The sequence below is a fragment of the Hyla sarda genome, chromosome 3 (genome assembly GCF_029499605.1).
Source record: "Hyla sarda isolate aHylSar1 chromosome 3, aHylSar1.hap1, whole genome shotgun sequence".
NCBI lineage: Eukaryota > Metazoa > Chordata > Amphibia > Anura > Hylidae > Hyla > Hyla sarda.
Window position 1 is genome coordinate 68957278 of NC_079191.1, and position 12899 is coordinate 68970176.

Sequence of the window (12899 nt, forward strand, 5' to 3'; positions counted from 1 at the left end):
TAGAGGATGCTGCTAATTTTTTTTTAACACCGCTGGTATAATATTCAAGGCTTTCAATGAGCAAAAGGGCATCAACATTAAAGATGAGCGAAGTTACAGTGATTCGATTTGTCACGAACCTTGCGGCTCGGCAGTTGTTGACTTTAGCCTGCATAAATAAGTTCAGTTTTCAGGTGCTCCGGTGGGCTAGAAAAGGTGGATACAGTCCTAGGAGACAGTCTCCTAGGACTGTATCCCCCTTTTCCAGCCCACCGGAGCCCCTGAAAGCTGAACCAATTTATGCAGGCTAAAGTCAGCAACTGCCGAGCCGAGAAGTTCATGACAAATTGAATCACTGTAAATGATCATATCTTACTAAGATTATAGCTACCATTTTTTGGGGGTAATTTCCATCCATACATTAAACTATTGCAGATCCCATAATTTATACCTTTGGTCCACCAGAATACAAACCTCATCACAAATTATTTACCCAAAGTACTGCATGAGTTGGACCTTTTTCCCAATATTCACCTTTGGGCTTTTTTTTTTTTTTTACATACGAATGCTTGTCAGGTGTATTCTAGCTATAAATTAAAGGGGTACTCTGCTGGAAAACATTTTTTCACCACTGTCCATGTCAGGAACTGTCCAGAGAAGTATATGTTTGCTATGGTGAATTGCCCCTACTTTGAACAGTTCCTGACATGGAAAGAGGTGTCAGCAGAGAGCACAGTGGACAGACAGAAAATAAATCCAAAAAAGAAAATAACTTCCTGTGGAGCATACAGCAGCTGATAAGTACTGGAAGGAATACGATTTTTAAATAGAAGCAATTTACAATTTAAAATCTGTTTAACTTCGTGGCACCAGTTGATAAGAAAAAAAATGTTTTCCAGTACCCCTTTAAAGAACCATAGTTCATCCTATAATATATCAAAGCTATGATAACCCTCTTCCTTCTATGATCTCTAACCTGAGAAACCATTACAAATATTTCTTGGAAGATACCATTACAAATATTTCTTGGAAGAAGACAGTTCGCTCATCCAGGTAACAACCAAGGAAGCCACTTCTTTGCTGGAGTCCAAGACGAAGGCATGTCTGTAGCCCTTATTGCACAGCCAGATATTGCCTTTTGGAAAATCCTTCTTAATATCTTCATAATACTGGACTGGGCACCATCTGTCCGTGGCCCCATAGTAGATAATCAACTAAAAAAAAGAACAATAAAGAGAACATTTATTTTAAAGTTATGTTGTAGCACGACATTGTGTATCTGCTAGTAATGCAAAATAGGTTTCGCTCTGGTTAAAATAAAAAGTACAGGGTAGATTTCCTAAAATATGGCTGCCAAGTGCCTGGAGAAAAGAAACATAATATTTAATAAATGTGCGCACTCAACATTTCAGGAAAGCAACACCAATCACCGAGGGGCATAAATACACAAATAAATACAGAAATATTACTACGCTAAGAAACACAAGCAAAAGTATCGTTTCTTGATGACTCGAAAATATTTAAAGGGGATATCTGCATTTCCACCCCACTTTGTAAAACTTCTCCGGTCCACATCAGGAATGGTCTGGAGCTGCATTCACAATTCTACAAGCTTCAGAGCTGAAATCTCTGGAATCTTCCAACTTTTCTTGTTGGATTAGTGTCTTAGAGGCCCAATGGCATTTCTTTCTTGCTCAATGTAAAGAAAACTCTTTCTTTTTTTTTCTTTTTTTCTTTTTAAACAATACTTTTTATTAATGTTTTTCAAAGTTATACAAACAGGCCAGGTATACCCGGCAAAAGTGGTGTCACACGAACAATAGTGAACAGTCGTAACATATTAACAACAGTGGGTGTACTTTCATAAAATTCAAGGCTATATCAAAACAGAAATTACATAGACTAAATGAGTGAATGAAGCAAATAGTGAGTGTTTTGCATAGCTATGATACAACTATTAAGGCATAAAATGGAGGAAAGTTGCCTTATATTGAACAGTAGCCTAATATAGTAGCAATAGTTACGTACTCAGATAGAAAATTACTCCCTTACGCTATGTGGGGAATGGAGACAATATTGCCATTTGGACAGAAAGGCAAGGTGTGTGCCATTCCCAAAGGAAATAATTATCTCGTACACGGAGGTGGTGTTAATCGCCGACCGCAAGTCCTCAGGGAATGGAACTGCGGCCGATTTCCTGTTACTGAGTAGGATTGTTTTGGCGATAGCGCACACTATACACAGTAAGGCCCTACCTTTGGATGGAAAGTTATTAATACCAATGAAAAGGAGCGCCAATTGGGGAGACCAAGCGATAGGCCATGAGAAAATCTCTTTCAACAGATTTTTACAGTCCACCCAAAATTGTTGTATAAGAGGACACAACCAAAGTATATGTATCAAATAGCCTCTACAGCCACAAACCCTGCAACACTTGTAGGACACTGATGGATAAATGAGGGAAAAACGAACCGGGGTATAGTACCACCGAAGCATCGTTTTCATAACAGATTCAAAATGGGAAGAGCATTTTAAAAGTAAACAAGACATTTTGAAGGCACCTTGCCATTCCTCCGTTGTAAAGGTAGACTGTAAGTCCCGTTCCCAGCTGCGCATCAGATGGGATTTTCTAAAGCAAGTGTTTTGGAGTAAGGCAGTATAGAAGGGTTTTTAGTCCTCTGCATGCCGAGGAGACGTGGAGGCAAGCCAGTTTATCTAATCTAAGCCCCGACGGCAGCAGCCCTCCCAGCAAGTGACGGACCTGTAGATATTTAAAGAAATCAGTAGCCGGTAATGAAAATTTGGCACATATATTACTGAAAGGTAGCAACGAGTTAGATGAGAATATATCTCCTACGGAATTGATCCCTTTAGCTATCCAATCACTCAAATCAGTTTGTGGAAGCAATGAGCAGAGAAGAGTGGTTGCTATACTTGAGACATTGGGTGGTATGCCTGAGTCGGATATTTTGTGAAATGCCGTCCATGCTTTAACGGAGTGTACCACTGTCGGGCTCAACTCTCTAGGAGGTGACAGGTTCCAAAATGGCAGCTGCAATAAATCTCTCAAGGTATATGGAAAGGCTAATGATTGCTCCAGGTGCACCCATGGCACATCCTGTGCGTCCTGAATCCATCCCCCCAGCACAGAGACCAACGTGGTAATATAGTAGAATTTTAGATCGGGCATGTCCAGCCCACCTGCGTCCCTATGTTTAAGCATAATGGGGGACATTTACTAATCTAGTCTATTCTGGGTATGCTTATAGACCAGCGTATGTGGTAGTCTCCTGTCTATTGTGCTCCTAATTTATCAAAGGTCTCACAGCCCTTGATAAATTCTGTGCTCAGACTTCAGGGTCTACAGCTTAAACTGCATTTAGACCTGCTCCAACATGGTCTGACATTTCAGTGTATTTTGGGCAGATGCGACTTGTCGCACAAAAGTCGCACTTGATAAATTCAGCACCAATGCATTTTCTAATGCATTTCCGTCTAAAATAGACTTGCATGCATCATGTTCTAAAAATCCTCTACAGCAAAAGTCGCAGAAAAGTCGCACATATTTAGACTGCGACTTTCTGTGCGACAAATTTAGACAGGAAAAACCAGTCTAAATCCTTTGATAAATCTCCCCCAATGTGTCTTGCTATCCTTGGCCTTTTATTTCCCTATACAAATGTGGATAATAAGGAGTGGGCTTTTGTAAAGAATCTGTCCAGGAGGACGACAGGCAGGGTACGATATAAGTACAAGAATTTAGGGAGAACAAACATTTTAAAAGTAGCTATTCTACCCATCCAAGAGATCTCATGTTTAGAGAAGTTTTGTAACTCTGCCTGTACATCCTCTAAGAGAGAGTCATAATTGAGTTTGTAAGTCAGAGAGTGTGAACTTGTCAGTGTGGTGCTAAGATAAGATATACCCCCATCCGACTTCCAATCAAATGGGTATAACGACTTCAAAGAAACCATCTGTTGAGGGTTCATATTAACCGGGAGCGCCTGGGTCTTGGAGGAATGTAAGTGATAATATGAAAGTTACCCATATTTATTTATTAAGGTCATCACAGCCTCCAACGACTTCTCGGGTTCAGTAAGGGATAAGAATACATCATCCGCATAGAGAGATATAGTATGAGATCTTCCCCCTATTTCTACTCTACTTTGATTTTAGGGTCTTCTTGAATTGCTTGAGCCAGTGGCTCCATGGCTAGTACAAAGATAAGGGGGGACAGGTGTCAAGTGCCGTTTGTGAGAGCAAAGCTATCAGATAAAGCCCCATTCACAAAGGTCTTAGCAGTGGGATTGTGATAAAGTGCTTGGGTTGCTGTGACTATCGAGCTCCCAAATCCCATACGGCAAAGAACAGAGAAGGCGAACGACCATTGAAGGAGGCCTTCTCCGCATCAACAATAATGAGAGCTTAGTAGTTTTTATTTGGAAAGGAACCTGTGTCCAAAGCAGCCTGAAAGAAGTCTCCCAAGTATGGCGAAAGAATGGACCTGAACTGCTTGTAGTAATGACCGGCAAAGCCATCAGGACCTGGTGCCTTATCTCTCGAAAGGGATTTTATTATCAATTCTACTTCAGCACTCGTGATAGGTAAGTTAAGAGGTTCCAGGTGAGTGTCAGACAATTTAGGAAGAGCCAGGGAGGACAGAAAGGAATTAATTTCCTCTTTAAGGTTCGGTATGTTAGGGACAGAATCCTTGAGATTGCATAGGCTTGCGTAATAGGATTGGAACCCATTCACTATGTCTTTAGGGGTCTTCAATTTAAGGTTAGTAAACGGGTGATGAAGGTATGGAATTCTACTTTTTAGTTGTTGTGATTTAAGACATGCAGCTAACAATTTTCCTACTGTAATTCTGCGAGTAATAAATTGCTTTGGTCTTACGAAAGGATCTTTCATATGAGCCCAAATGCAATCCACTGAGTTCTAAGCGGAGCAGTCTGAGAAAGTTAGCAATTTCAGGAGAAGGGGAGGATTCATTTTGAGATTCCGCCTGGCAAACTTTTTGAAGCAGCTCCGTAAGTTTTTTTATCTTTTTGTTTCTTTATTAAAGCCCCCTGTTTAATAAAGGATCACCAGATATTAGCTTTGTGGGCATTCCATAGTATATTAGGGTGGGGAGAGGAAGGGGCATTGAAAAGAAAGAATTCTTTAAGATCAGACTCAATATGATCTCTGTGCTGCAGAAGAAAAAGCAGGAAAGGATTACTCCTCCAAAGATAAACTGGGGAAGCCTCATATTTTTCAGAGAGAGTTATGGTTATAGCAGCATGGTCTGATCATGTGATCGTGTTTATAGAAGAAGTTTGTGCCAACGGTAATAGGGTCCTGTCAATTAAAATAAGATCTATGCGAGAATACACATTATGTACCCCTCAGTTAAATGTGTAATCGCGTTCCCCACTATGGTGTATGCGCCAAATGTCATACATTTCCTCCCTCCAAAGAGATGTTGCAAGTGAAGAAGATCTTCTTAGTACGGGAGATGTGTCATTGAGAGGGTCTGCTGTTAAATTATAATCCCCACACATAATCACGTGTCCTTTACAAATAGATTTAACTTTACGAATAACTTTTTTGAAAAAAGGTAATTGAGCCTTATTAGGGACATACAATGATACCACCGTGTATATCGCATTGTTCAGAGAACATATTAAAATATTAAAGCTACCCATGGGATCTGCATAATCCTCAATCTTGGAAAAAGCTACCATGTTTTTGATCGCAATAGCAACTCTGTGGAACTTGGTGTGGTAATGTGAGTGAAATACATGCACAAACATCTTGTGGGATAATCTAAAGGCCTGCTGCTGAACAAGATGTGTCTCCTGAAGACATAGAACATCACATTTCAGTTCCCTAGCTTCTCTCCAGAGATGAGCTCTACGCATAGGGCTATTTAGGCCATTAGTGTTAAGGCTAGCAAATAGCAATACCATTATATAGCAATAAGAAGATCATATGCAGTATGAAAAAGAATATTTAAAAAAAGAGAGTGGCGCCTCCCAGTGAGAGCGCCCACCTCTGACCAAGCATAGCTATGCAATCAGGTATGTAGTCTACATATACACCAACAGACGAACAAAAAACCAGATTTAACAAACAAAACCAAGGCATAACAAATGCATGAACGCGTAATGTAGAGAGTTTACGACAGACCGGAGTCTGTCAGGAAGCAAGGGGTAACCGTCCATACTGCAGCCTAAAGTAGCCCACACCCGGAATAAGCCAGACCCCAAACTCAACTCTGCACCTTAAGGAAAATGTCCCAGAACAGTCTTAGTTCAACGATTCGTGACCCAATCATCCCGAACCTTAGTTGCAGGCTTAGCAGGGGGCTCAAGAATAGGAATCCTCCAAGCGTGTGGAAGCTTTTGCCCCTCTTTCACCAAACTAATGAAGTGAAGTTAATTTTGATAGTGAACTAGCAAGAGCACTAGGAATGGTATTTTTGCTTGCCAAAGAGCATTGATGATAGATGATAAGTCTCTGCGCAACTGCAGCGCAACTGCAATGCCACTGCCGATAGATTTGCATACAGAGTCACCACATGATATGGGGCAGGGGGGGCCTCCATTTTTCCTGGAGAAGGTCATGAGAGCTTCCTTCACTCTAAAAAAATGTACTCTTGCCAGGATATCATGAGGAACTGTGGTATTTGGGGTGAGGTACTCTGTGAGCTCGGTCTATTTCCAGGTCGCTTTCAGGGCACTAAGGCAGAGCAGTTTTGCTTAGTGTGCGGACATAGGCATGTATGTCCTGAGGTGAAACAGACTCAGGCACTCCACGTAGCTTAATGTTGTTTCGTCTACCTCTGTCTTCGAGGTCTGCTAATTTCGCTCTCAGAGCGGTCACTTCATTCTCCAAAGTGTAGTGAGCATCAATTAGTGAATTATGTGAGGTTGTGAAGTCCCCAAATTTCCTCTCCATGTGATCAATGCGTCCCCCCAGATCTGTTATTTCTGCTCGCAAGGGGTTAATGAGAGTCTGCATGTCCAGCAGCATAGAGCGATGCTGCAGAAGCAGCATGTCCTTCATAGCTGTATCTGTGAGTGTTACATTTGAGACGGGCAAGGCCAGGAGCACTACTTCTCCCGAGACAGTGGGAGTGTGCCGCTCCTCTCCAGGTTTGGAGGCCTGCGCTAGTGTAGAGGGCTCTAAACATTGCCTTTTCTTGTGCGGGGGTATGAGAGGGAGAGGATGTAGTAGAATGTGAGGTGTCTCTGCGGCCATGTCGCCTGTCACTCACCTCCTCTTCATCTGCTGCCTGAATGACGAAAGGAGCACCGGTCATCTGGAGAGGTTCTCCGCTCAATATCCGTGGATAAGGTAGGATCTGAAGACTATCTCTGCAGCGTCTTTGCAGGAGAGCTGCACAGGGAATGTGGAGAAGGAGCGCGGCAAGGAGAATCTCGGTTGTTCCGCCCGACGACATCTTGAGTCCTCACATTTGGCAAAGTAGAATTTAGATAGCTTTGCTTGCTGGGCCAGCTTCTTTTTTCTCATCATGGGCTTTGAACGGATGTTCCTACACCCTAAGGTGTATAAATCTCTGTGCTGGGTGTTGGTTAAGTCGCTTAAAACAGGAGCTAGAGCCAGAGCCCAACGCTCATGCATACATACAGCTAGGCAGCCAGACCACACCCCCAAAAGAAAACTCTTTAAACCGCTTGAGGACTAGAACATTTTACATATTTTTTCTTTACACCTTGGCAATCATAATTTTTTCTTAACTTTTTTATAACGTTTTCTTTTTCGACACAGCTTAAAGGGGTACTCAACTACCCCAGCGTTCGGAAGATTTTGTGCCGAACACTGGGTGCGGGGGTCGTGATGCCTCCTCAATGCAAGTCTATAGGAGGGCGCGTGGCGGCAATGTTCTGAATGCTGGCGCAGTGGAGTACCCCTTTAATGTTCCCCTTTAATGTTCCTGGGAAAGAACAAAACAAGAAGAGAAAGAAAAAAGAAAAAGACTAAGAACACAGGCCCACATGGCATTACTCTTAAAGGGGGATACCTGTGGGGGTTGATTACTATGTAAAGAATCCCACGGTGACCAGGTTTTCTGGAAGGTAGGTATTTTATTGTCTATGATTGCAGAGAGATATTCCATCCTCCTAACCTCGTTAATCTTGTCGGTTAACATCTGGAGAGATGGAACGTCAGAGCATTTCCACCATCGGGCTATTAAGCATTTAGAAGCCATAAGATAGACAGGAGTAACTTGGTTCAGCTGTTGGAGAGGTGACCAGGAGGGAGGTTCAATAGGTAGGTCTCTGGGAGTAGAGGAATGTCCACTCCAAGAATTCTCTTGATTAGTGATTGGACCTCCAGCCAGAAGTGGCTTAGAGGAACATAATCCCAAAAATGAGGGGTACAGTGCCTACTTCACGATTACACCTCCAACATAAAGGAAATACATTGGGAAATCAACGTTGGAGTTTGTCTGGAGTCCGGTACCAGTGCATCAGTAATTTGTATTGACTTTCTTTGTGTGTGACACAAAACGAAGATTTAGAGGCATGGGACCATATGGTATGCCATAAGGATGAGTATAAGGATGAGTATTCTTGACCTGCTTTCTCAACTTGTTAGGTGGCATGCTACTATATGGAAAGGTGCAGTAGCCTAAGCCCTTCAAAGCAGCCATAGTGGATAAATACCTGGAAACAGAGAATGTCAGGAACGACCAGCCCATTCCCCTCATGTTAACCACACAGAATATGCAACATATACACTTGGTAATGTCTTCAGTAATGTTAGTTAGCCCCTATGACATTTCATGTCCTGAAGAAGGCACCCCATCACTATCTGTGTGATGGGATCATATAGTATATTAACCTATCCTGCAGCAGTAGGATGCCATTGGGCCACTGTTGAATACCATTCATTGCTTTTTTACCCTTAGGCTATATTCACATCCAGTTTTATGGCCGTTTTATGGCCGTTTTATTGCTCAAATAACAGGTCAAACATTGACTTTTTTTCATCAATTAAGTAAAGTGCCCTTTGTTCATTCAAATATTAAAGGAGTAGTGCAGCAAAAAAAAACAACAACGTATCCTCTATCCAGTTTTGACCCTCACAGGAAGCCGCCGCCCAACACGCCCCCTCCATATATCTCTATGGGACACACGGAGGGGGGGTGTCGATCGCCGCTCCATGCTCGGGTCGGCACGTCCCCTTCCAGCAGACTGCCATAGGGTCCTGTTCAGGAGATCTGGGGGGGGGGGGGGGGTTATTTGATTGGGAGGGATCACGTTATTTTTCACTATAGAGCTCCTTTAATTTCATGGCCATACATTTACAGCTGAAAAAGTGTCCTTTTTGGCCCTTTGTTAAATGTATTTATTTTCAGCCGTGGTACAAAAACGATAGCTTTACATGCAAAGGGCATGCTGGGAGTTGTAGTTTTGCAACAGCTGAAGGCACACTGGTAGGAAAACTGGACTATAATCTCTTTTCTAACTCAAAAAAATTCAAAACCTATTCAAATTTAAAGAGTACCTCTCATTATTTTTATATTTTATAATCCTCCCAGTTCACTGCCCCATAATAATAAACTACCCCCTGCCTTTATTTTTATAATTTTTTTAGTTTTCTACCTTGATATTGCTCTGTATTTTCTGCTCCGTCTCAGTCAGATTCACAGACTGGGAAGGGGTATTCCAGAGCAGACGTGACATCATCTGAAGCCATGAGGGGAGAACTTTCACTCTCACTCTGCAACACACAGCCCAGAGCAGTTCAGTGTAAGATGAGCTATGATTGGCTAAGGCTGCACCACACCCTCCTAAGCAATCCAGACTGCATTTCCTGATTATTGACGTCTGCCAGGCCAGCAGGAGTCCAAAGTCTGTAGAGGAAATGTGCTCTGGCTCTGGACAAGTAGGGAGACACCTAGTGGCAGCTTATTTAACCCCTTAATGACCAAGGACGTATATTTACGTCCTTGGCCGGCTCCCGGGGCTAATAGCGCGTGGCAGCGATCGCGGTGCCGCGCGCTATAAACCCTTTAGACGCGGCGTTCAAAGTTGAACGCCGCGTCTAAAACGAAAGTGACAGCTGCCCGGCTGCTCAGCGGGGCTGATCGGGACTACCGCAGTGAAAATGCGGTGTCCCGATCAGCTGGGACACGAGCGGAGGTCCTCTTACCTGCCTACAGCGTGTCCCCTCGGCGATTGATTGCTCCAAGCCTGAGATGCAGGCTTGAGCAATCGACCGCCGATAACGCTGATCATTGCAAAGCTATGGCTTTGCAGTGAACAGTGCTGGCAATCAGTGTTTGCAGTGTTATAGGTCCCTATGGGAGCTATAACAATGCAAAAAAAAGTGTAAAAAAAAAAGTTAATAAATGTGATTTAACCCTTTCATTAATAAAAGTTCAAATCACCCCCCTTTTCCCATAAAAAAAAAACACCATGTAAATAAAAATAATTAGAAACATATGTGGTATCGCCACGTGCGTAAATGTCCGAACTATAGAAATATATCATTAATTAAACCGCATGGTAAATAGCGTACGCGCAAAAAAATTCCAAAGTCCAAAATAACATATTTTTGGTCACTTTTTATATCATGAAAAAATTAATAAAAAGCGATCAAAAAGTCCTATCAATACAAAAGCTCTAAGAACTTCAGATCACGGCGCAAAAAATGAGCCCTCATACCGCCCCATATGCGGAAAAATAAAAAAGTTATAGGGGTCAGAAGATGACAATTTTAAACGTATAAATTTTCCTGCATGTAGTTATGATTTTTTACAGAAGTACGACAAAATCAAACCTATATAAGTAGGGTATCATTTTAACCATATGGACCTACAGAATAAAGATAAGGTGTCATTTTTTCAGAAAAATGTACTGCGTAGAAACGGAAGCCCCCAAAAGTTACAAAATTGCGTTTTTTCTTAAATTTCGTCGCACAATGATTTTTTTTCCCGTTTTGCCGTAGACTTTTGGGTAAAATGACTGATGTCATTACAAAGTAGAATTGATGGTGCAAAAAATAAGCAATCATATAGATTTTTAGGTGCAAAATTGAAAGGGTTATGATTTTTAAAAGATGAGGAGGAAAAAACAAAAGTGCAAAAACGGAAAAAACCTTAAGGGGTTAAAACACAAATAAAATATAGAAAACTTCCTTTTTCTTTAGTGATCAAGAGAGCGCATGCACACCAAATGCGTCCATGTTGCAGTGTATCACTGGCTAGGTGGTGTGTAGTGAGTGCTAACTTGCAAGATTTTTAACGCTGTGGATTACAAATAAAGATTGATGTTTTAAGGAATTGCTGGATCCAGAACATATTTCTTTGCTATACTACATATGAAACTGGGCCAGGCTGAGGATCGGTGCAAGACCAGTGGGAGGTGAGCTGAAGATTCTTTCCCTACTTTCATTGTGATTTAAATTAGTGACATGTTATCTTTTGCTTGGTTCTAGCTTGTCAAAGGGGTACTCCGTTGGAATTTTTTTTCTAAATCAACTGGTGCCAAAAAGTTAAACAGATTTGTAAATTACTTCTATTAAAAAAAAAAAAAAATTAATCCCTACAGTACTTTTTAGCTGCTGTATACTACAGAGAAAATTATTTTCTTTTTGGATTTCTTTTCTGTCTGTCCGCAGTGCTCTCTGATGACACCTCTGTTCATGTCAGGAACTGTCCAGAGCAGCGTATGTTTGCTATGGGAATTTTCTCCTGCTATGGACAGTTCCTGACATGGACAAAGGTGTCAGCAGAGAGCACTCTGTACAGACAGAAAAGTAATCCAAAAAGAAAAGCATTTCCTCTGTAGTATACAGCTGCTAATAAGTACTGGAAGGATAAAAACATTTTTTTTATAGAAGTAATATACAAATGTGTTACATTTCCGGGCACCAGTTGACTTGAAAAAAAAAAAAAAAAAAAGTTTTCCACCGGAGTACCCCTTTAACATTACGCAATAGAAAACAAAGCAAAGAAACAACATAAAAAGCAATTGTCCAGCAATATAAAACACTGATAGCTCAGGAGGTGTCAGCAGCTTGTTGCCGCTGAACAGCAAACATGCCAAAACGAGAGAAAACATATTTCATGTAAATAATTCAGAACAGACAAAACAAAGGCAGCAGATGTTGGGGGAAATGCTGCCCATAATTTTTATGATACATTAGTCAGATATTAGCAGCTGCATACATAAAAAAATATGCTTTTTAATGCATCTACAGAATTAATCTGAATACATCTGCACTAGCTCGGTGGAGCAGGGGCATCTGTTAGGGAAATAGTAACCCTTACTATTAAGAGCTACCATAATATTTGGAAACGTCCCCAGTTGCAAAACTACAACTCCCAGTAGGCCTGGACAGCCGTTGGCTGTCCAGGCCTACCGGGAGTTGTAGTTTTGCAACAGTGGATGCAGAGGTAGCAGTTGCAACCAGACCTTTGTGCATGAGGGGGCTTGATGGCCCCTCTGCCATCTACAATAACAAAAGAAAAAAAAAAAACTCCAGTGGTATATAGTAGGTAAAGACCCCTTTGAAGAGTCTACATTGGAGCCTAGGAAAGTAAGGGGGCCCTTTTACAGATTAAGCATTGGAGCCCACATGGTTTATTTGAGCTAACTTTATGTTAAAGGTTCTATTGTGTAACGTATAGACTGAGATCTGGAGGATTCCCCGCAATTAAAGGGATTTTTCCATAATCAAAACCTAAAGGGGTATTAAACCATCAGGTAAAACAAAAATGCTGCAGAAGCATTTAGCATTGCTTCCCTGCCTGCCCCAGTTCGGAAAGAATCAAAAATGATTTGCTTTGCGTATCTGTGGGTCTCTTCCTATGTCAAATAATGACGGTGCTTCCTGGTTAAGCAGTTGCTCAGTACTACAATTCCTCGAATGCATTGTTTTAACTCGGCTCTACATCA

General features: G+C 41.6%; 1 protein-coding gene across 5 annotated transcripts in view; it reads right to left on the reverse strand.

Moving 5' to 3' along the window:
• Window positions 1-249: 249 nt before the first annotated feature.
• LDAH (lipid droplet associated hydrolase) overlaps window positions 250-12899 on the reverse strand; it is a 289096-nt gene continuing 276446 nt past the window's right edge. For all 5 annotated transcript variants that reach the window (XM_056564283.1, XM_056564282.1, XM_056564285.1 and 2 more), the window contains one exon: window positions 250-1193. In XM_056564283.1, coding sequence (XP_056420258.1) covers window positions 993-1193 — 201 coding nt within the window. In that variant the 3' untranslated portion in view covers window positions 250-992. The remainder of the gene's footprint in view (window positions 1194-12899) is intronic.